The sequence below is a fragment of the Erithacus rubecula genome (genome assembly GCF_903797595.1).
Source record: "Erithacus rubecula genome assembly, chromosome: 9".
Lineage (NCBI taxonomy): Eukaryota > Metazoa > Chordata > Aves > Passeriformes > Muscicapidae > Erithacus > Erithacus rubecula.
Window position 1 is genome coordinate 26,276,027 of NC_136660.1, and position 25,068 is coordinate 26,301,094.

Consider the following 25,068-nt stretch of genomic DNA (forward strand, 5'->3'; position numbering starts at 1 on the left):
ATCAACATCAATGTCATTATCTCAGCCTGAAATGAAAAAAAGAGTTCCTTTATTAGACAGTTCCTAAAATAGAGATGGAGCTCAAGTCTCCTCAGAATATGAGAAAAAGAGCTAAATTCCAAGGCTTATCCTTTCTGTTAAGCACAGGTGCACAGATGAGGTCCAAGACACAACACACATCTTAGCAAACCATTGTATTTACTACTGCAACATCAAAAGCTTGTTATCTTAAAAACAAAAATTGGGATTCAGTTGTTTCAATTAGAATTTAACCAACTAATGAAATTACAGCAGTGATAACACATAGGAGCAATCCAAGTGGTCTTTAAACTTTCCTCATCTAAATACTACACGTCAGGTATTGTGCACTTTGAACATCAGCTTTTTCTTTTTATTAGTATAAAAATCCAAAGTCTAAAGTCACTAGTCACTTCCTACTTCCAGTTTGAATGGTCAATAGTCAAAGTCTCTGTTCATAAACTTTCATGTCTGCTTATGCTGCCCACATTTTATCCTAGCAGTAGGGAAGGTGAAGTACAGCAAAATGCTCAAGTAAGTGTGTAAGTGGAATAAGAGAACTGGACTTTGAAAACTACTGAGCAAATGAATCAGTAGCTTCAGTTTTTGAATCATCTACACATCTTATCAGACTGAACAGAAGAGATCAATGCCAAATATTTCTTTTGTGTCAGAGCTCAGAAGAATTAGTCTTTTGAGGACGAATTCTGATCCCAAATAGACCAATGAAAATACACTCAATAACATTTAGAAGTTTCCAGTCAAATCAGTAGAATTATCTGTCAGTTGTTATGCTTAGAGTCAGTAGATTATGATAGAAATCAGATGCTTTTTTTCACCTGCAAGGTAGAGGAGAACCAGTTCATATTTGTATTTAACACCTACAGTTATCTCAACATTCTGTTTTGTTGGGTTTTGAAACCATAGGCACTTACAGGCACACACACCACTCAACTTTGCATGAAGAGAGGAGAATGCAAGATTGTCAATGGTAACATGGAAGCAGCAAATTCACTCAGATTTTTCAATTTTATGCAGCAGCCACATCCTGAAGAAAGTAGTGTGCAGCTGTTCTTGGGCACCACAGAGCACCTGCAAATACCCTTAATGGTTAAAACAGTTCAATGACACATATATGCCTTTCACACAAATGTTTTAACACAGCAAATATTACTTATAATGTCCTGGCACCAAATTTTATTATGTATGGGCAACTATTTAGGCTGAAGGGTTAGAGTTTATTTCATGTTTAGCATTCAACAGCCTATTGCATGGGAGTAGATTTCACAAGACCAATAAAAAAAGGCTTCTTATATGATACCTAGAAGTGATTAAACTCCAGCTTTGTGTGGTAATGACCTTTAGCTCTACTCTTTCACAGCTCAGACTGGTTGCACAATCTCAGTAAGAATAAATTTTAAGCAGCATTCAGGGATATTCTACTGTTGTATGTATATTGGCAGGTATCTAAAATGCATCTCTGAATCCTTCATTCAGTAATAGAGCTTGAGCAAGGCTGGAAGACACACTCTTTTAAATTCCTTTGGCTTCCTTTTTATTCCTTTTTCATTATTGGTGAGTTAAGTGAATTGCACAAGGGACAAATGATTACATTTGAAAGATGTGTTAATCTGAACAATTATACTTTAGATCAGCACAGAAAATGGACCTAAACATAAAAGGGAAACTATTGAGCTTTCCATCATCTGTAAAAAATAGCAAAGGAAAAATCATATTTTTACCATCTTGAAAACCCCATGCATGCACTTCTGTCAAAAAGTAATAGCTTGAATAAATATTGAGCCATAACCTGCTCAGAATTCAAAAAATGACTAGCCTGATAAAATTCATGGAACTCCTACTAACCTACAAAGAATTCATCATGGCATTTGTCATCCATTTTCTTAATAATTAAGTCTTGAGGGGGAAAATTATTATTTTTATTACCTAATCTTTTATTTTTCCAATCTTATGAAAAAAACCTCCCGTGTTTGTGGGTCAGCCTTCAGCCCCTCAGTTTCAGAACTGGGACACAGGTGATATTTGCACAACTGATCTGGGTTATTTTATGTCATTGGTTGTGTGCTTTGGTCACTGAGATCACAAACTACAGTATCACTCATTTGCAAACAAGGAACAGAGATGATGTACAGAGACCAGCCTGCACTACAGGACACAGCCCGTTGTCTTGTGAATGTGTTTTCTCACACCTGCTTTCAAAACAAGCTGAAAAAAAGTTACCCCCTTTTAGCAGTTCAGCAGGATATCTGACCAAGAGCCTCCCCTGCCAGACTCAGGGATGACACACTCACTGTTCCAAATGGCTCAGTTCAGTTTTTAATAGTGAACTAATCAACAGTTTTAATTAATTAGGAAGAAACTGTATAGGTGAAAGGTGACAAAACAGCACAACTTGGATTAATTTGCCGTTCAAACAAGGTAAAATGTCATGTACTTTATGTAGCAGAGAGAAAGGGTGGAGAAGGGAAAGTGGTTACAGCTTTACACATACAGCTAAGCTCAGGTAAATGGATTTGTTCCCTTCACAGGTGACTCTGCTATGCTTCCCTGCTGTCCTCCCCCACCCCCACTGGCTTATAAAACACATCTAAGAGCCAAAACCACAGATGGTGTCAGCCACTCCAGCTCTTTGGAGATGATGATGCAATATCCACTTAGGCTGAATGGGGACCTGCCCAACTAGTAATTATTAGTGTCTGTTGCATACCTTGTAAAAATCTTGAATCAACTGCTTTGTTTCCCACATGCAAGATGAACCACAGACAAAAGCCAAGAGGATTCATTCAACATTGGTGTCACTTCTTTGCACCAAGTTTGGAAAACCTTCCCATTTATTTTCTTCCATCCTTCTTAAATTGGCATTTTCTAAAAACTAAGAGGAGGTTGCAACCAAAAAGTTTAGGGTGCTGTGTTGGCACAGGTGCTTCCACTTTTACTCATATCCACTGATACAGGCAAGTTCCCTAACACCAATTAAGAATACTTAAGGCCTTAAGTGAAAAGTGTTAGTATTAGTTTACTATTCAGGTATCATACATGAGTCAAATTCCAGCACCAGACAAACCAGACCTAGATCAACAAAAGCTTTATTATCTTGACCAGTCACAGAATCACAGAATATTCTGAGTTAGAAGAGACCCACAGGGATCATTGGGTCCAACTCCTTACCCTGAGCAGAACAATTCCCAAAAATCACCCCATGTGCTTGAGAACATTGTCCAAACATTTGAGCTCTGTCAGGCTTGGTGCTGTGACCACTTCCATGGGGAGCTGTTCCAGTGCCCAACAACCCTCTGGGTGGAGGACTTTTTTCTAATATCCAAACTAAACCTCTCCTGGCACAACTTCTATTCCCTTGGGTGCTGTCACTGGTGACCACAGGGAAGAGCTGCCTGCCCCTCCTCTCCCCATCACAAGACAGCTCTCCTCCTCAGTCTCCTCTTCTCCAGGCTGAACAAAGTGGCTCATGTGGCTCCTCATATGGCTTCCCCTCAAGGCCCTTCCCCATCTTTGTTAGCCTCCTTTGGATGCTCTCTAAGTGAGTGCTGAAAGAACTTTGATATTTAGCCCTGTCTCTTGGATCACGTGTAGAAAATGTCTTGCAAAGATCACATCCACATCCAAAGCTCCACCTGCTAGCCCAGCCTGCATACCTCACCTTACAAGTGTCTTTCTCAACCAGCATTAAGCACAGGCACTCTCTTATTCCCATTTCAGAGATAGAGGAAGGCAAAAACACCCAAAATCACAATTGTTTAAATCAACACAAGAAATCTCTCACAAAACAGGCTTGGCCTTCTTGGCAGCTGAGCAAGTGCACTACCCTTTGCACAGTGCCCAAAGGAAAGGTGCCCCATGGTGAGATAACCAGCCCTCTGTGCATCCCCACTGAGTGGCTGTGGCTGCTTCACAGACCCCTGGAGCTGCAAGGGAAGCCTGTGCCTCAATGGCTGGACATGTTGAGGACAGGACTCTACACAAAGCACCTGGTGAGAAATATTGGAATATGTTTGCTTGCTGGAAGTGCAATCTGAGAGGCACCTTTTCTCAGTGAGGCAAGATTTATTCAGTGTCCCTGCACACTTGGAGCCCTATGAAAAACCCAGGGCTGCAGCTTTCACAGGGCTGGGGTTGGTTTTCACAATGCACTGCTCTCTTCTAACGCTGTTATGCAAGACTTGTATGTTTAACATTTCTAACCAGCCAAAATTGCTCTTTATATTTGATCAGGAATAATTTTTTTTTTACCTTTGAACCTGTTGCAAGGCAGGTTCAAAGGTTACCTGGGTGCAGTGTCGCCTGTTTATTAAAGCCACACTCTGATGATTCGGGGCTTAGTCCTGCCACGGGAGCTGGGGGAGCACCACTGGAGCTGGGGAAGAACCAGCCCTAGAACACCCCTTGGGAGTTGTAAAGCAGCAAAGGAAGCAAGCTGTACCAGCCCCTCCACCCTCCTCCAGCACTGAAGGAAGGTAAGCAAATCCCTCCCAGTCAGAGCCCTGGGCTTCCTGCTCCTGCACAGAAGTACTGCAAGGGGGATAAAAGCCTCAATTTGCTGCAATACCTGGATCCAATGCCCCCTTCTTATCACCCTGTGTGCTGTTTAAGGCAACAGCTGCATAACTGGCTGCATGTTATTAAAGAAGCAAGTCTGAGCTCAGGGCTGCCATACAGGGAAATCAAATCTTGAATGAGAGCAGCCACCTGAACACTCCCTGTTGCTATAGACTGGCTGGAAGTAGAAATCTGTCTACAGTCCAGGCTGAAGCCATTTTCTTATCAGTTTGTTAGTTATTCCTATTTAAAGATAGGCACAAAGTTGCAGAGCCAGGCTCCCATTCAGACTAATGTTTAAACCAGGTTAAAAAAATATAAGAATATTTGTTTCTTCAGCATCTCAAGCAGTAAAAGGTTGCAATATGCTGGGTCATTTAAGTGCACAACCTTATTGGCAACATTTAATACAATAGGATCTAGCTTAATCCCTAACAAAGAACATAGAAGCTGGCAATAATGCCTTTTGTAATGGTTTAAAAGGCCATATCATAGGGTATGGCACACCAGACTGTTGCATTGCCTTGGTACAATTGCTTGTTGTAGCTATAGAGATGGAGCCTTCTCCAAGCTCTTGCTTGTGTACAGAGAGGATGGTGGAGACAAAGATCAACCTGAAATCAAGCTGCAAGCAAGAGAACTGGCAAAAAGCTGCTCTTCCAAGTTCTAAGCCCATCTCCTATCCATACCTCCTTTCCTGAGGAACCCACTTGTGCTCTGAGATAATTTCTGTTCCAGTGCAGTTATTCTGCTTTACAAAGCTGACACGACCCTTGAAAAGCAGAGCAGAGCAATAAGGAATTATTATTATTATGAAAACAAACTAGAATCCAAAAAGCATTCAAATAAAGTGAGCTCACACCTCCCACAGACTCACAAAATTTAAATCCAAGTTTTGAAGGGACAACAGAGAAAACGGTACATGGAGCCAATGCTTTCATTTGTTTATATCCTCTGCTATATGTAGAAATGCAATTTTGACATCTTTGAATAACAAAAGTTAATGTTTTGCCATGAGCTTAAGGTTTGTTACAAAAGCTCACTTGATTCATCCTCTATGCAAAACTTTTTTGACTGTGACAACAGAAAGAAAACAACCTGAACTCCTCCTATACATAAACTACCTACTGCTCATCTTAAGTCACTAATGGGTATGAGGGATACAGGTTTAAATTTTATATACATACACAAAGAGAAGCAAAGGCTGAGATTCATAACTCTGCTTTGTTTTTCGACAGAAAATCACTAGCAGAAAAAAGATCTGTGCCTTTCAAAAATCTGGAGTTTATTCAGATAATTTATGAAAAATTAAAAGCCTCAACACTTGCATGTCACTTGTTATGTGTATCGGGGGAAGAGTGTCAGCTGTATTCTAATTTATGAGCATTGAACAGAAATGATCATTCAGGAGAAGCTTTCCTATTTGCATCCTTTAGCCCCATTTGTGCTGGAGCTGTGACACCCACTGAGCCCAGGCTCAGTGTAGCCTGAGCAGCTCAGGAGCTCAGCATCACATCCTGGGCTCCTGGCAGGCCAGGTAGGACCATGCTGTGGCCATTATCATCTCCCATCCTGCAGCAAAGTGAATGAACCTGAGACACACAGCACTGCTGCCCAACAGCTGACCACTGACAGCACAAACTCACTGCTTTTTCTCTTGCTCCTGGGCAGATATCTGCAGGGGGCAAATGGTAAGAGAGGCACACAAGGTGGGAGAGTGGACCTGGCTGGCAGCCTGGCCTTGTCTCCTTTCTGTAAGCACAAATGTCCCCTGACAGGCACTGTTAAAGCTGAAGCTCATAGCTTCTCTGAAATGCCACAGGAGCAGGTCTGGGAGGGCAAAGCCAAAGGCAGAGGAGTTCCATATGGAAAAAGCTATTTCTTTTTCATGCTCATCTTACAAGAAAATCAATGAATCAATCAACCCTTGGCTTCCCTGAAAGATACCTACATGATTAAATAATGCCACAGCTACAGGAGTTAGGTCTACCTGAATAGTATAAAGTTTACAGCAGCAATAAAATCATAATTGCAATTAGCAGGGGCTACGTGTTTTAGCAAGCCAAGGTCCAGTACAGGTTGTATTTTGGATGCAAGTACATGCTGTTAATTCCATCTCAGCTTTATGGTTTGTCTAACTAAGAAGACTATTCTGAAATCATGCAGCATAGGAAAACTGTGAGATGGGGAAACTCCTAAGTGAAGAAAACAATTCTAAAATCTCAGTTTAAGGCAATAAAGAAGAGAGATAAGTGAAATTACTGTCTTCCCATCCCTCCAATCTTACTGCAACATTCCAGTTATATTAGACAAGCACTGAAGAGAAAAAGGGAAACTGCAATACCTATAAACTTTTAAACAAAGAAATGAAACTGGGAAATAATAAAAAAATCCATACCATAACAGGAAATGAAACTGAAGCTTAAAACATGATTCACATTTACTTTGTACAAATAATTGCACCTAGGTATGTCTATAACAGAACAGAAAAAACTAGGTAGGTTTTGGGAAAAAAAAAAAAGAAAATCCCAACAACAACAAGAAACCTCACACGAAACCCAAATAAAAAAAAACTATCAACAGAAATCCAGCCCACCAGCAAGTCCATTGCAACAATAGATGAGAAATGCTGTAGTCAGAACATTTTGTTGGTATTAGAAGCTACAAAGCTCTGCTCACCTTAACATATATGCAGCTATAGAGAGAAAATTGCTATTGTTAAGAATACAGCTTTCTACATAGAGAAGATAATAGCAAACAAATTAGAAAGAATAAAATATAAATACAATTTTAAAATGCTTTGGTTTACTTTTCATTTAGATCCACTTTAAGCTGTTTTCATTAACAAACAAAAAAGCTCAATGTCTTCCTCTTGTGTGGGTGACTTGTTGGGCTTGTTTTTGTTTCATTATTTTGATCACTCCAGTTCCCCATGCAGGTTCCTCCCCTTTAAAGCTACCTTCCCAACGTGCTTTTCTGCTTGCTGATTTATTTAAACTGGGGACAGGAAGCTGGCTGCAGTTTTTAACATGAGTGTTACCTAAGTGGTGTTGGTTTTGTACTGTGCTACTAAGGCTCCCTTTTACTTGAGAGGAGGTTGATGTCCTACCCTAGATTCAAAATGGTAGGTGCCTTTACTCACTACTTCTCATCCCTATACCTGCTCTGCTGTATTTTCTGTGTAATAATGAAGTTCTATGGTATTTGTTTTATTGCTCATGAATTTGCTTGTGGTTACTCACATGGGCTTTACCAAATCCAATGTGCAAGTGCAGTGATTAGATGCAGGGTTCAAGATACTGAGTTTTTCAGGAGACTGCTAGGAAATCTCTGGTACTGTGCTATCAGTTAAATGTGGACCTTGGGCTGAGTTAAGTTCAGGTATGTGTTTGTTCTTTGTTCTTCATAAGAGAAGTGCTGTGATAATATGCAGTAATATACATTAATATCTAGAAACTTTAAGTGCTAGCTTTTCTCTGTGTGGCTAAGGTGCCTGGTGATAATACTCTAGTTCTCTTAGGAGTTCTATGTGAATTTTCAAATGAATCTTTATTCCTTACTTTTAATACCATGCCCTATCAGTAGAGAAAACTTCTTATTAATATAGTATTGATGCATGAATGTTTTGCAAGAACCTTTATTATCCAATGGAATAAACAGTAACAGAACCTGCTATACTGACTATATTTTAAATTCTTAAAAACTTCAAAGGGCCAGTTGAGCATGTTTCTGAGTAGGTAGTTTCAATGAGAAAATCTCATATAAAGACTATATGAAAGCTTGGCTTTTCAATTAATCTGAGAAAACAACTTTTAGTACTAAGTAGAGTCATGATGTTTTTGCCATCCTGATGGGGAGACAATAATATCTAATACAGTAAAAGTACTTATTTTAAAAAATGGCCTTTCTATTTAAATGTCCTGAAAGCTTGAATTCAATAGGTTTTATCAACAAGGCTCAGAAACCACAGCACTCTGCTTCCTGAAAGTGTGCTACTGAGGCCTTGTCCTTTCCCACCCTCCAGCAGAGTGTTTCTCAGCTAAGAGCAAAGGCTGCTTGAACTGTTTGGCTCTGACTCTCTGAAGAGGTACTCTAAGAGCAAAGCCCCACTGAAGGATATCCTGGCCTTAATGCAGGTTGCTGAGCATTTGGTTTTGTTTTTTGCATGGCTCTGCTCAGAAGTCGCTGCTGAGCTTTTGTGCTTTAACTTTGCTCAAAGTTAGATGTCCCTAAACCCTGTGGAACACAAGAGTTCAGCTGCATCAAGGAGGAATGCATAATAACATAGTGTCCAAGGAGTGAGAACTGGCACAGTGGCTCACATCTGCTGGATGACACCAGGCAGGAGCTGAACTGCACAAGCAAATGGAGAGAGTGAGCTGGTTAAGTAACTAATTAGTGTAGGTGGCTGTACTACACTTTTCCTGCTTGTAAACAGTGTTGCCTTATTAATCCTGAGAAAAAAAGATGTCATGATCACGTCAAAAGCTTGGGCAAACTTGATACAAAGTACACAACCCAGAAGACATCCTCCCAGGCAATGCAGACTGTTGCTTCCAAAATTGTGCAAGTAGCCGAGGTTGCTTTGCTGTCCATAATGAAATCTTGCAATGGAGATCACACTGATTTTTCTTCATATTTATGGACTCAAAAGTACAAAGATCAGCCACTTTCCAGTGGAGAGAATCTCCTCACGTGGAGAGCATAGAGAATAATTTTAATTCCTTCCAGGTAATGAAAGAATAGCTGTAATGGGAAGGTACAGTAGAAATGAGACTGTGTACTCCTGAACTCAAGGCTGTAAATGGTAATCTCTTCTGATAAAAATTAAGCCTTTGACTCTGGAGCTTAGTGCATCTTATCCCTGACCATTGATCAGGGCAGACAACCCAAGTACACTTTCAACTGTCCAGCATCTCATTGCACAAGAGGCTTAGCAGCTGGTTTGAGGCACCCTGTGCATTCTGTATCCCTGGAGCTGAGCATTCACAGCTCAGGGGTTTCACTCCACCTCTGACACCTCTGATGTTTAAAAAGTCAACTGGTGTCCAGAATTACCCTGCAGTGGAGGCTGGTGTCTGTCCAAAATGCTCAGGTTTTTCTTGCTCTGCACTGAGGTTTCAGCAAGTTGATACGGATCAGGTATTATGTATGCATGGGACACTTGGATTTGTGGGTTAAACTCTGGTTGTAGCTGTTCCACAGCACAGATCCAGGCTGCAGCTGTTCTCTTACCAGGGACAGGAAGGTCTATTGAGTATGGATTCCTTTTCTGCTTTGAGGGCAGCAGGACTAAGTGACATTTGGATTATACCAGAGGTGATAAATAGGCAGCTACTTTGACTGACAAATAGTTACAGTAAAAGCTCTAGGCATAGGAAACAATTAACCTAATTCTGGGAATTGAGACAAATTTGCTGACAATCTCTTGCCACAGCTTGAATAACACACCCTATGTACTTTGATAGAAGAGACTACAGCCCTACTATTTGTGGAAATATTGTTGGAAAGTAAAAGCAAAAAAGATGTGAGAATAGATGTGTCAGCCACATCACATCTATTCTCACATCTTTTGCTTTTACTTTCCAACAATACAAATAGTGCAAATGTGATTTGCTCTGTCACTTGGATTTAGTAGTGGGCTCCAAGATAAATGAAAAAAGTTTGTATATCCAACCTTTCATGATGGAGAGTGGAGATGCCTCTACTTAGCTGCCTCAGTGCTCATGCTATAAAAAAGTGTCTTGCTCATGTTAGCAAAAGAGGAAGTATAAACCACAAATCAGATGCTGTTTAATCACTGCAGAAAGCTGCTTGCAAACTGCTCCATTAATGGGCCACATATATACAGTGTCAGGAGCAGCTGATTACCAAATTCACTCTATTAATAATCTTCAGTCTTCCAAACCAAGCAGTGCTAGACCTAAACTGATAAGTAGCTTTGCCCTGAATATAAATTTGATAAAGGAAGGGTGAGAGATGGGTGATATGCTGTGCTACAAACAGGTTTGTGCTCCCAAAGGTTTAATATGCCAGTGACTGGAATTGCCCATCAGTAGAGAGTCACAAGGGCAGTTCCTGCATTTCTGGCTGTAGCACAGTCTTTTTGGACTCTCAGTACATGAAGCCAAGGTCAGAAGTTTAAAGGGCATATGGCAACTAAAGGCTTAGAGTAGAAGTGAAGACTAGGGAGTTGATATTTTTCAGATGTGTAGGTGATGTGGATCTGGCAGCTTGGACTTGCTGAAAATCCTCAGTGGATCCTTTCTTATCCAGATGCTTAGCAGGCAAAGTCTGCCTTGTCTTACCAGAGAACACAGCAGGATTGCTGAGTAACACTGCCACTGGAAACTACAAAACTGTAAAACAGATTCAGATAATCTAAATGATCAGTCTGGACTCAGAGACCCAAATTCTGACTTCAGGTCCTGGCTGAACTTGCTAACAGTTTGTAAAATACCTTCAACTTCATTGGAAGTACAGTTAAAGGATAACTGGAACTCATTGCATCAGGACTCCTGGTATTCTTGCACAGGGATTTAGTTGATAGCAGACATATCATCTACTGATGGGGTCCCTTTGACTCTGCATGAGGCACTTTGAAAGTCTTGTAATTGATCTTTCAAAGTGTGAGGTGGTGTGTCCTGCACAGATATTTAGACGGTAGCAAATACAAGTTGCTGAGATCTGAGTTGATTTAGACAAAAAGCAGTTTTTTCTCTTGGCAATTCTACTTAAAACTCATCAGAACATTTTGGAGATAAAAGTACTTGTTTCTAGGGAAGAAAGCTCAGGTCTCTGTGTCTTATAAGAAAGTCTGCATTCTCAGATTTTGCTTCCCTGCCCTTGACAGAAGATACCCTGGGGGATGCAAGTAGCAGAATTTTTTCTGTATTTCCCAGATAGACTTCCATTGCACACATTGACTTCTATGTCACCACTTCCTACTGGAAAGAAACTTTCACAGTTTGGATTTGTGCTGAATTTTTTGGCTGACTACACTGTTACTTTCTGAAATATTTGTCTAGCATGACCAGTAAAGGCAGCTGATAATAAATATACTGTTTGTCCTGCAGACATATATGTAGGTGTATCAAACATGCGATTTATTAATACCCTTCCTATTTCAGCAAAACCATTTCCTATTGAACATACACAATATTGAGGAATTTTCTTACTTCCACAATTCACGTCACTGAACCATAAGCATTTTTTGGTTACACTTGGGGAGATAGATTTGGGAAATTATATACTGGTTTTCCCCAGGCAGATTATTTTACTTAAGGATGGAAAGAATCTCTTCCTTGTCTGACTTCATCAGGCTTCAGCTTTTTGTGGAGGTGGATGCAGCATAGATTAAGATTTATAGGGACAGGTGATTTAAGATCTCTTAAGAGGCTTAAAACATTGCATAAGTGTGCTTCACTATTGTACCAGGACTCTCCAGGGGCAAACTGCTGAAATGATTTGCAGTATTGTTTAACAAGCTACTTAAGTAACCACAGCTCATAGGTAATCCAAGCTTCTACCTCAAGTCTGCTTAACCTCCTGTTTGTTTCAGGTTCAGCTCTGGCTCCACTGATCCAGCACAATGATCTGGATACTTCAAGTATTGTTCTCACCACTCCCAACACCAGCATTGATCAGTCTCATTGCATTTGGAGCTGTCATCTTCCTGTGGGTGATAAGCAGGCCAAAACCCCTTTTACCACCTGTTGACTTGAACAAGCAGTCAATAGGAATTGAGGTAATGCTTTCTCTGCTTGTGGGCATGGTCTGTTTTGGAGCTTAACCTGAGTACTGATCCAGTCTGATTCTGGGTGTCAGTGGAAACTCTCCTGTCTGATGTGCACAGCCTTCTCTCCAGGTGTACAACTCAAGATCATGGTGGGGAGATGGGAACTCTTAAGATGCTAAGATGAGAAACAGCAGCTCCTTCCAACTAGGGCTAGGTGGGCTTTCTACCAGATGGCTTTGGCTGTCACTGACTTTCCTGTATTTTCAATGCATTGCATCATCTTTGAAACTGGTGCTAGACTTCATGTAATAAGGCAAGTGGTAGCAGTCAGTCAAGGCCTCTCAATAACCTGTAATTGAAGGTTAATTTGGGCCATCTAGAAAATTCCTCTGCTTGTGACTGAGTAGATCAAAATCAGGAAGGGAAAATACTTCCCTAACAATGCAATGCTAATGAAATGCTTTCCAGGGGATTGATGAGAGAATGGCTGAGGAACAAATGACATTTCATCTGTTCTGCACTGTTTCATGCCATGCTCTGTTCCTAGGGAGGAGCCAGAAGAGGTGCACTCTTGACAGATAATAACCTGCTTTCTTATTACTTTGAAGATGCTAAAACCCTGTATGAAGTTTTCCAGAGAGGAGTGAGTATTTCTGGTAAGCTTTGCATCTGGCAGTCAGTACTTGTCTATCACAAGTAAACAAAAGTGTTTTCAAGATCCTTTTCCTTGTGTCTTGGTTGTGGTAATAATGCAGGCTAGCACAAGTACTTCTATCCTGTAGGGTGGAGAGACAAGTGATCATTTCTCCCTGTCTAAATTTAGAACTGGTCTTATTGGTCTTACTGGCAGACTGGGCAGGAACAAATACTGGAAACTGAAGATAGTAGAGTTCAGTCAAGAGTCAGCAGATACAAAGCATCAGAGGAACTGGGAGGGGGAAAACATTTCTCCTTTGTCTTATGGTGTGAGTTCTCCTGCAAGATTGCTGCCTGTTTACAACAGATATGAATTTCTGCATGTCACTTCACCAGTCCCATGCATGGAAATATGTGATGTTTTCCAAACTGTTTCAACCTCATGTGGGTTGTGCAATGGAAAAAATATCACCAGATCTTAGAAGTATTGCTTGTAAGGATAAAGCTAACAGTCTTACAATCTTGGTTTGGGCAAAGTGCTTAACTAGGGACACTGACCTGCTCTCCATGGAGTTACCTGAATGTCTGACAGAAAACACTTCCCTCTTCAAATGTTTCTATTGTAGTGTTATGCAACTTCAGTACTGAGCTTTGAAATTGCTTTTCTGAACATTTTTATTAGGAAATGATGGCTGTCTAGGCTACAGGAAACCCAAGCAACCTTATCAGTGGCTGACATATAAACAGGTGAGTATTGTAAATGACAGATTAATTAATTTGGGATACTCCCTTGTAGCACTAAAGTGGGGGAATAACTATCTTGCAGGTTTCGGAGAGAACTAAATACCTGGGATCAGGGCTTCTGCAAAAAGGATGCCAACCATCATCAAAACAATATATTGGCATTTTTGCTCAAAATAGGCCAGAGGTAAGCAACAAACTGTGTATTCTTTCCTACACTATTCTGACACCTTGGGGTGAGAGGCAAGTCTGTATTTAAATAGCTCAGGCCACATGAGAAACAATCACAACTTTTTCCTTCCCAATTCCCTTTTTACTGACTGAGCACATACCATGCCAAGCATGTAAAATACAATGAGCTCTTACAACTCTCATTCTCATGGATGTGCTCCTTCCATAGGACACATAGCACTCTGCCATGTGCATGGGCTAGTCAAGCTGTAGGAAGTCTGTAGGCACTCCTGTCTTGAGGGGTCCTAGTTTGTCTTAGCTGTGCTGTTTTCTTTTTTCAGTGGGTCATTTCAGAATATGCCTGCTACACCTACTCAATGGTTGCTGTTCCACTCTATGACACTCTGGGACCAGAGGCCATTGTATATATTGTTAACAAAGGTAAATATTGACTTCCACTCTTTCATAAGGATTTTTCTAGGAAACTTTGTTTTGAGAGGGCTAAGTTCAAGGGAAATTGCAAAAATCAGAGTAGCTTTAACCTAACTGCTCTTATAGACACTTAATTTCTTAGTAAAGCTGCTTTGTTGGGCTCATGGTTCATTCTTCAGCCTAGAAGAATCCAGTGGGCTTCCTATGTCTCCCAGAGTCTTGATTGCAAGACCACTGAAGGATCAGCTAGATCCTGTGGATCATTCTGCAATCAGAGTGCTCAACTATTTGTTATTTGACATTTTGCAATCTTGAACTCCCACACTGCCAAGCAATCAGACAATGCAGACAGACTTGCCTGTAAATTAACAGTAGATGTGTGTGTCTGTCTGATTTAAAGTTGTAGGATGAAAAAAGTAGAGGAGGGAAGGATAAAGATATGCCTAAATCTGTCTAATCTATCTGGTTATTGCACGTTCTACAGAAACAACATCCAGGCTGTTATGGAATAAACTGGCAAGGAAGTTAAATAAATCTTTAGACTTTCTTCCCCCAGTCTTAGGAGAGATATGGGGGAAACAAATATCCACTGTTGTTAGAGTGATCTGGGATCCATCCCATAAAAAGAATTCCCAAAACCACTTCAACAGTTATGGTGGTGAATCTTGGAAACAGGTCTTGTCTTGGGATTGCACAGCTCTGATTTACCAGTCTAACTGGGAACTGGCAGGGTGAGGCAAACCCAGCTCCTCTGCTGACTTAAAGGAAAAGGCTTCTGTAACTGCATCTGCAGGGAAGCTGAAGTATTAACTCAAGAATTTTAGCTACCTCTTTCAATTGGGCCCTAATTTCTTTAGATTTAAGGAACATGGCTAAACCTAAACAATATTATGGCAATACCAAAAATTTCAACACCCATCTTGACTGTGAGCAAAGATATTTCTCTTCAGCTCCTCAGCATTTGCCCTCACTTTACATTGCCAGAATATCAGGTTTGCCTGATCAGTTGAGTATGGTAGGAAAAACTTTCTTAGCACTGTAAAACACCACTGAATCCATATGAACAAATGCAAATGGCACCAAACCAATGTCATGTTCTAAAAGTTTGTGCTGCTGGGCTGTCACTGGCCTCATGTCTTCTAAACAAACTTCTGATAATTTCTTTTCTGCAGCTGAAATAAGCGTGGTGATCTGTGACACGCCTGCAAAGGCAGAGGTCTTGCTTAAGAACTGTGAGGAAAAAAAGACCCCATGTCTGAAGATTATTGTTCTCATGGATCTCTTTGATAAAGAGCTCCAGGAAAGAGGAGCTAAAGTGGGAATTGAAATTCTGTCACTGCAGGAGGTTGAGGTAGGTGTCTAAAGGCTTCTGGAATACCTTGCCAACTAAACATCTTGATCTGTGGCAACAATGACACTTTATTGTAACATTACCCAGTTGTTGTGTCTGTACCTGACAGCATGATGAGCAGTCATTTTGAAACTTGATATCTTTAGCTAAACCTGGACAGCCAAGACTTGCTTGGCTTAATTTGTGATGCTGTTGTAACAGGATTTATCAGGCTTCTAAGCTGAGTCTAATTGGAACTGTAAGTGCAAATTACTGGCTCCTCAGACATCCCAATATTAGTCTTAAGCTTGCATACATGTAAGGAGATGTGGCCTATGTCAAATAAAAGGAATCCTCTCCACTCAGGACTTCCAAATTCCTTAAGAAGTTCTGATCACTTTCCACGCATTCAAATGTGTCCTTTCCAGGCTTGCAGCAGACAGTTTTTCAGAGTTACACGTGTATTGGATTCAGGAAGAGGTTTCTGTTTGAATGAGACAGAGTATCAAGAGGCAAAGTAGTAAAACCGTTGTTGCATTTGAAGTGCAATTACCTATTCACCTATTGTGCACATCTGTTAAGCTGTGTTTTTGTTTTTGTTTTTCCTAACACAGGAGCTGGGAAGAAACAACATCAGAGAACCAGTTGTAAGTATCTCTATGAAACAACTATAGACTTGTAAAACTAGTCTGTGGAAAGACCTCTTGTCATGCTATTAGTAGAGGAGGCTGGCAGATTTTTTTTGTGAACCCAAATTCCTGATTCATCACAGTTAGGAATTGCATGTAATTAAAGTTAACCATCATAATCCTCACATTGACTTTATGTGGCTTTTTCTCTCTAGCCTCCTAAGCCTGAAGATCTTTCTGTTGTGTGTTTTACAAGTGGAACCACAGGTAAGAATTTATAGTGATATTTCCCCACTGAAAGAGCCTCCCCATGCAGCTTCCCTGCACAAAAATAAAGAAATCCTAAGAATATGGAAGTAAAGCAGCAAAATAGACTAATGTCAAACCACTCTTGCAGTTTTACTTGGGATACTGTCACTACAAGTCAAGTGCAATACAATAAAGCTTATTATAACTGGGGGCAAGAAAAGCCAAATTCATGTTGTCCTACCCCATGAAAAATGCAGCCTTAATGTTCAAGAGGTTGGCTGTTCAACTGTGCATTTTGATCCACAGAGGCTAAAACAAAAATCATGTTTCAGCTTTCTCTGTGGTACTCCCAATTGCTCTGCTGTTTCAGTAGCCATCTCCTTTATGTAATACCCATGGCTGAAAGCACTCAAGATAAGGCATATTTGTGATCTCTTGTGACAATAATTGCTGGGATTCAGCCTAGCACTGAGATAGTTCAAGCTGAGCCAAACAACACAGAAAACTGGCAGCAGAAGCAGTCAGAGCCACAGCTCACCTTGCTTGATCTCTCCAAAGGTAACCCTAAGGGAGCCATGCTGACACATCAGAATGTTGTTTCAAATGCTGCTGCCTTCCTTAGATGCACAGAGGTAAGTTACTCTCCCCAGTCATGAAACCAGCTTTAATGTGGGCATTTTCTGTAAACCATTCACTCCCAGAAATTGATGCTTTCCTAACTGCCCCTTTTTCAATGAGACAATACTACTGCAAGAAACTTGGCTTGAATGGAACAAGAACTTCTATGTAGAAGTTATTCTAGAATAAGTCAGTACTAAATAGTATCTATTTCAAGTCTTGCCAAAACATAAAACTAATTTTGATTTAGTGTAGCTGAGTGACAGCTGCAAATCTTGAGGAGGGGATGGACGAACCTGAGTTGCTTCAGTCATTGGAAGTGTCTGTCTCAAAGTACTCAAATTGATCCAAATTATATTTACTTTCTATTTAAAAGTAACTCAAACAGGCACAGAAAATGCTAACCTACTTCTACATCCTTTCCCTCTAGAACACAATTGAGTGTACAAGTTCAGATGTTGCCATTTCCTATCTTCCTTTGGCTCACATGTTTGAGAGAGTTGTACAGGTATGTACAGAGATATATATCTGGCTTTTATAAATCAAATTATAGTAAAAGAAATGTTAGCAATCTGTATGTCCTCAAAAGCTATTCACACAATAACTTTCCTTATTTTGTAATAACTGGGCCCTGGAAATCATGCTGCTTTTAGCAGACTAATAATTATGGCTAGTGAAGCTAGGAATTCTCCTGGACTAAAATTAGTCTGGTCAATTTTTAGGCTGTGGTATACAGCTGTGGAGCAAAAGTAGGCTTCTTCCAAGGAGATATCAGGATGCTAACAGATGACATGAAAACCTTGAAGCCAACACTATTTCCAGTTGTACCAAGACTGCTCAATCGAGTATATGACAAGGTACGTGAGCAATTTTAGCTAAATTTTCTTTGTGTTCATACATCAAAACAAGCATACAAATACAAAACAGTATTGAATATGTCAGAACATCACCACCCCTTACCAGGAAGAAGTTTCTAGAACCTTTTCTGAGGAGATTGAAAGAGTTCTGAGAGTGTAAGAACAGTGTTTTCAGTCATAATTTGGGCAAGTTTGTTACTGTTAAGAGACAAAAACTGTGTTTACTTTTGTAATGCAAATGAATCAAACATAAAGCTAACAGGATCCCTGTTCCTCAAAGCTACAACTGTAGTGTTTCAGCAGTAACATGAATTAGTATTGCCTTTTGGGTCATCTCCTAGACACTGCAGTGGTGAAAACAGACCCTAGAACATCCAAGGTTTGGTGCCTCTTAACAAGGCAAGAACGAAATGTACAGATGTAAGTTAAACCTGAGAGTCCCTGCTACTTTTCCTTGCAGATTCAGAGTGGTGCAAACACCCCAGTAAAGAATTTTGTGTTAAAATTTGCTGTGTTTATGAAGACGGCTGAAATGAAACAGGGCATCGTCAGAAATGACAGCATTTGGGACAAGCTGGTCTTCAAAAAAGCTCAGGTAAGTTAGTCCAAGTGTAAGGGAGCTAAGCAGTGTAATGTTGGAGGATCTGATGGTTTCTTTTTCACTTGTAGGAAGCCATGGGTGGAAAAGTGCGTATCATGGTGACAGGTGCAGCCCCGATATCTCCCTCTGTCCTGACATTCCTTAGAGCAGCATTAGGCTGTCAGGTAAGCTGAGTTTCTTTTAAAGTAAGCCCTGTTTGACTATGCACAAATGAGTGACCAGTGATATAGCTGGGCTCCAGATCAGCTTGTTCCTGAGGAAAATGCTGTCTGTCTTGGATATTTACAGACTGCTTCATCCGAGTTGACTGGAACAGAAAAAAAATCTGCAGGGCCCACTTCAAACTACACTACCAAAAAACTATGCTGTAGGCTCTGAGAAGAGGAATAGAGCAACAGAAATAGGAACATGCAGTACTCAAAGTCAGGCAGCTGCCTCTGAGTTTTGTGGCTTATTCTGACAGTCAATGAGCTCCCAATGTAGCACTTTTGAAAACAGAAAATGAAGGGACCAAAGCCAAGTTTGGATAGGTGAACTTTACCATCTGGTTACACCAATAAGATCAAGATATCTTAAAGCCAAAGGTTGTTTTGGCTTCCTTCTTAAGAAGACTTGAGCATGGGCACAGTTGAAGCTGAGGCCTTTCACACCCAGGAATGTTGTTCAAGGAATACTCATCCTTTCTCGCACAGATCTTTGAAGGTTATGGGCAGACTGAGTGCTCAGCTGGATCCACTTTCTCAATGCCTGGAGACTGGACAACAGGTATGGGAGCTGAGACTTGTGGAGTCTCCCAGAGCTGTCCACATAAAGGGGCAATCAAGCCTCGGTGCTCTAATGCTTTTAGTTTAATGAAAATTAAATCATGGGTACTCAAAGTGATTCTTGGTACCAACAGTCACCTGTCTGCTTAATAGGTACTAAAATTCTTGACTCAAGCAGGTGAAGAACCCTGGTGTAAAGTGTCATAGGTCAGTTTAGACTTTGCCCCAGAATTAGGAAAGGAATAGAGAGCTGAGCAAACTTCATAGAGACTTCCTGAATGGCCTTAAGAACTAGCTTTTTGTCCTAAATAACACGTTTTACTGAAAAATCCTAGATATACTTGATTATTTTCATGAAGGACTTTGAAGATATGGCTTTTATTTTAGCAGTATTGGATATTCTAAATTCAGACTCAAGTCACCATCTTTGTGAACACAATAACTGCAGAGCATAATAAGGATGAGATGCAAATGAATACCAGGATATAAGAGAGGTACTCCTGAGGAGGCATGAGTATTTTTTGTGGCTGGTGTGGTTGATTACACCAATGATACTCTAAGCATCGAGATTTACCTGCTATTTGTCCTACATTAGCTGTCTGAAAATGGCATTGCAACAACTTGCTTGAATATTTGATACCAGATCCCTTTAAACAAGGACTTTAAAGGAACTCTTGTTAAAGCAGTGAACAAACCCAGTAAGTATCTACAATCACTGCAGTCTTTATTTTGTTTTTTTGTTTGTTTTTTTTTTTTTCTTCTTAGGCCATGTTGGAGCCCCTCTGGCTTGTAATATCATAAAACTAGATGATGTGGAAGAAATGAGCTACTTCTCTTCTAACAATGAAGGCGAGGTAGGTACCATCTCTTGTGCATGTCAGGAAATACTGACACATAAAACTTGGTGATAACAGTATTCTCTGCTTGCTGTAGGTCTGCATTAAAGGACCAAACGTGTTCAAGGGTTATCTGAAAGACCCTGAGAAGACAGCAGAAGCAATTGATAAAGATGGCTGGCTCCATACTGGAGACATAGGGAAATGGTTGCCAGTGAGTAGCTGCTTAATACAAACCATCTCTTGCATGTGAATTCCTGTTATTTCACAGTAACCTCTAAAGATGAAATTCTAGGAAAAAATCTCTACACACTATATTCACTAGATAACACCAGACAAAGCTCCAAAGGCCAATTAAGTTACAAGATATCAAATTACACCTGCTAGGCCCATAGTTAAGACTCTTCTTCACCATAGAAGTGATATAACAAGGGGTCTTGGTTTCTGTCAGAGGAGAATAAAGGAGCTGTCTAATCATGTCCTGAACTAACTGGAGAAATTACAAAAAACCCTTCTCTCTGTAGAATGCAAAGACCTATCTAGACTAATTCCAGTTGTGCCTTTCATACAGCAAAACAAAGCCTGTTAATTTTCTCTTATATAAGCAAGACAGTGACTTGAAACTAATGACCTCCACTTTTAACTTCTAGAATGGAACACTGAAGATCATTGATAGGAAGAAGAACATATTTAAACTTGCACAAGGAGAATACATTGCTCCAGAGAAGATAGAAAATGTCTATATTGGAAGTGCTGCTGTAGCCCAGGTCTTTGTACATGGGGAAAGTCTCAGGGTAAGTGATGTTAGGAGTGATATCCTGCAAGATTTTCTCCTATAACAAGTTCTGGATGATCAGGGCATAAATGCATGCATGTACAAGAGGCCTTGAACAAAATCTGTTCCTAAGAGAGCCATGTTTATGTTCTCAGACCTATAGATTTCCCAAGTGACAAACTGGCATTGTTGCAAGCTGGGTAAAGTCTGATTTCATACTTGTGTGGGATTAGTAAGTCAGGTCAGCTCTCAGTGTAGATTCATAGAATAGTCCCCCCTGCAATAAGCAGGGACATCTTCAACTAGATTAGGTTGTTCAGAACCCTATTCAGCCTGATATTGAATGTTTTTAGGGATGGAGCATTTGCCACTTCTCTGGGCAACCTCTGCCATTGTTTTACCACCCTCACACTTCCAAAAAATTCTTTGTATTTAATATAAATTTATGATCTTCTAGTTTAAAATTTTACCTCTTGTCTTATTGCCACAAGCCCTACTAAAAATTTGTCCCTATCTTTCTTGCAAGCTCCCTTTTAATTTTGAAAGGCCACAAATAGTCTTCATGGAGCCTCCTTCAGGCTGAACAACCACAATTCTCTCAGCCTTTCTGCACAGCACAAGTGTTTCTCCATTCCTTTGCCATGGAGATGTTACCTATGCTAGCAGAGGCCAGTCTTCAATCTGTAAACTAGCCAAAAAAGTAATTGCTGGATCATTCAGCACACATAAACTGTGTCAGTGCTTCAGTTACTGCTGTCACAACTCTGACTTGGAATCCTCACAGCTACCTTTAAAACTCTGAAAATGCATGGAGATGTACATAATGACTTGTCATAGAAACACTGCCCACAAGCAAGCTCACAAAGACATTTAGTATGCTTTATCTTGGTCTCAGCCTGACTATTTCCACTTGTTTTCAGTCTTTTCTAATAGGTATAGTGGTTCCTGATGCTGAGATACTTCCAGAATTTGCAGCAAAACTGGGAGTAAAAGGTTCCTTTGAAGAGCTCTGCAAAAACCCTGTGAGTGGCTTTGTGCTTAGTGGGTTAGAGACAGAATTTTACTCTAAGTCCAATCCTACATTGCTCTGACTTCGTTCTATCTACCTCTTTTCAGTAATTTGAACTGGTTTAATGATGGGTGAGTCATTACAGCAAAAGCTGGAACTGAGTATAGGTGGCTATTGTTGCTTGTTTTCCAGTGAGAAGATAGACATGACTTTGTAGTGGCCTTAATATGGGAAATCTTGAATGTTTTAATACGTATTCTTGCCATCCTCAGTCCTTCCTGCCTGGGAAAATGGTTATGGTTTTGAGCTGCAATCAAAGAATGACAGCTTTACCCACTTTGCTTCTGCTGTGTTTCTCCTAGGCAGTGAAGAAAGCTATTTTAGATGACATGACCAGACTGGGGAGAGAGGCTGGCCTTAAATCCTTTGAACAAGTGAGTACTTTCAAATCCTGCTTGTCTACAGCTAGCATGTATATTGCTAACACAAGTGGCTGGGGAGTGGATGGGAAGTCATCATTCCTGCTACTGCCTGTGCTAGGAGGGGCCCTGAGGCAGCTGCCCCAGACACCTGAGTGAAGCAGTCAGTGAAATATTGGCTGCCTCTCTGGACCAGGAGACCAGGGGCTGTGAAGGGCAGCAGTAGTCATTGTCAAGAGATGGAGTGGAGGTTCACAACAGGCTGTAAGGGCTGCTCTGGAATTCCACCCTCTTGCTGTGTCAGCTGAAAAAACAGTTTAGTTACTGGATCTCCTGGGACTGGATTCTTGCCCAAAGAAGCTGGGAAGAACTGTTGTTTGTTTTCTAATGATGCATCAATCACTAAATTGTTTTCTTTTAACAGGTTAAAGACCTGTACATCCACACAGAGTTGTTCTCTGTAGAAAATGGACTCTTGACACCAACCCTGAAGGCAAAGCGAGGAGACCTTGTTAAATTCTTCCAGAAGGAGATTGAGGCCCTCTATTCATCTACTCAGGAATAAACAGGCAGTTTAATTTAAACTGCATGGAGTAGTTAAATCTGTGACACTACGTGGCCTGTGGTGAAGACAGGCTTGAATGGAAGGGAACAGGAACTTAAAATTTATTTGTTTCTAGCACCTGAGAAAAAAGACTTGTGGCTGAAGTACAACTGACAACTAGCAGTGTTAACATCCTGTGGGACTGAGCATCAACTGTCTAGGCAAAGCCAGAACCTTCACCTTTCTTGGACTGTGACTGAAATGCAAAAACATGCACAAACCTCAGCCTTTAAAAGACAGTTGTATGCACTTTTCACTGTCAAAAGCAAATCTTGTTTTCCTGCTGAAACTATGAACTTCACTGTGATCTGCTGTGGATTAATCTGCAATCAGACTGAACTCAGTATGAATTCATGCTAACATGAATTCAGAATACATAAATACAGAAGTGAATTTCCTGTTCCTAGTCCTGGACCACATGGTACAAGTTGTTTATAATGAAAATGAGTAATCTGGCATCAACTGGTTTGCAAAATACATTTGTCTACAGCAAACACAGTTCATTCTTTAGGAGGCACTGGATCAGTTTTTGCACATTTTCAAATGAAATGGCAGCATTAAAGCCTTTACACTTAGAAATCTGAGCCTAACAAGTGTAAAACTTTAGCTGTCAATCCTAAGGATTTAGGATGCAATAAATTGAGACTATAAAATCAAACTGAAGCTTGTGTGAATTACTTGTGCATCTGCTGCAACCACATTGTCAGCTGCCTGGCTCTGTATGGCTGCAGCTAGAGCCCAGCTGCAGCAGAACATGAACTTGTTCCCTATGCTGTCACTGGTCAGCCATAGCTCCAGCCATGAGGCAACAATACAGTGCAGGCCAGATTTGCTCCTGTAGAACTAGTTGCTCCTCTAGTCAACTTTCTTTTCTTGTCTTCAGCTTAGGCTGAGCTGAAACGACTTTCCCACATGAAATGTGAGATTTTCTTGTGTTAAGCTGCTGCTTTAGAAAATGATTTAAGCAAGATGAAAATTTTCTTACATCTTCCATCAGTCTGTGCAGTCTCTGCTGAGAGCTCCTCCCTATCCTTGCAGTAGTCAGCTCTAGCAGTTCAAGAGACAGTGATAACAAACATGCAACAAGGGAAGGTGTATCTGTAGCTTTCCTAGGCCAGTTCTCATTGTCTGCAGACAAGAATTGTCTTCCCTGTCTTGTTCAGACAGCTCGTGGCTTTTTCTTTCCCCTTTAATGCTCTTGGTCAGCTATCCCAAAATGAAAGCAAGACTTAACAAAAGATCCCCACTCTTGCTGCTAGGCAGCTCTAGCTTTGACTAGTAAAAACAACTGGTTTTACCCAATTGTTTCTTGTCTGGGCCCAAAGACCTTGGCATCTTCAGGTATCCACTGTGTCACTTCCTGAGCTTGCCAGAAGTGTGAGGCTATAAAGCTTCTTAGTCTCTGAAACTGCATGTAACAGCTCCTTATCTGTGACATTAAAGTCAGTGGTGGCCTAATCTTTTTCCCCAGGTGAGACTGGAGAGAAAAACAAACAAACAAACAATAAAACAGGGAAGAAGAAATGTATCCCAGAACTGGTTTTGGAAACAAAAATGAGCAAGTTACCTGGGGAGAGCAAATCCAGTGCAACTAACACCTGCAGAAACTGGAGGCTGAGTCCTGTGATGCCACCTGCTGCAGAGCCTGGAAAGTACTTCTGTTGATATAATGAACAGTGATGCTTCCCTGGCACAGATATGCTTGGAGGGTAAATTGCACTACCTCAACAATAAAATATATATAGGGATTCCAGTGTAAATTGGTCTTACATTGGTCTCTTATGTGCCACTTCTGCCACATGAACTGATTTTAACAACCTCTCAACCTAGCTGACATATAACTCTACACTATGAGAGAACAAAAGCACCTGCTGCATTTAAAAAGCCCTGAGCTGTTACAAGTTACTCCAATTTAAGGTCTTCCTTCTAATAATCCATACTAGATGCTAAATGACAATGCTTTAAGAAGGCTGCTAATCATTAGTAGCAACTAGACTCACAGAAGTTTTTGTTCTTGGACACTGCTTTCTCTAAAACAAAATAAGATCTCTTGGGTATGGGCTCAG

The 25,068-nt window shown here is 40.6% G+C and overlaps 1 protein-coding gene across 1 annotated transcript; it reads left to right on the plus strand.

Annotated features, from left to right (window-relative positions):
• Nucleotides 1-4,350: 4,350 nt before the first annotated feature.
• ACSL5 (acyl-CoA synthetase long chain family member 5) lies at nt 4,351-24,295 on the plus strand. The gene is made up of 21 exons (XM_079313232.1): nt 4,351-4,511; nt 12,155-12,340; nt 12,879-12,987; nt 13,650-13,714; nt 13,794-13,895; nt 14,221-14,320; nt 15,484-15,662; nt 16,256-16,288; nt 16,486-16,537; nt 17,078-17,151; nt 17,568-17,645; nt 17,860-17,994; nt 18,455-18,589; nt 18,664-18,759; nt 19,288-19,360; nt 20,125-20,213; nt 20,293-20,409; nt 20,846-20,989; nt 21,891-21,992; nt 22,342-22,413; nt 22,823-24,295. Exons 2-21 carry the CDS (start codon nt 12,185-12,187, stop codon nt 22,961-22,963), a joined length of 2,052 nt encoding a protein of 683 aa, XP_079169358.1. The 5' UTR covers nt 4,351-4,511; nt 12,155-12,184; the 3' UTR covers nt 22,964-24,295.
• Nucleotides 24,296-25,068: the final 773 nt, after the last annotated feature.

Coding starts and splice junctions, on each gene's coding strand:
- ACSL5 (XM_079313232.1), top strand. CDS start 12,185: ATGATCTGGATACTTCAAGTATTGTTCTCACCACTCCCAACACCAGCA. Junction 17,646..17,859: donor TGTTTGAGAGAGTTGTACAG/GTATGTACAGAG, acceptor GTCAATTTTTAG/GCTGTGGTATACAGCTGTGG. Junction 18,760..19,287: donor GAGCAGCATTAGGCTGTCAG/GTAAGCTGAGTT, acceptor TTTCTCGCACAG/ATCTTTGAAGGTTATGGGCA.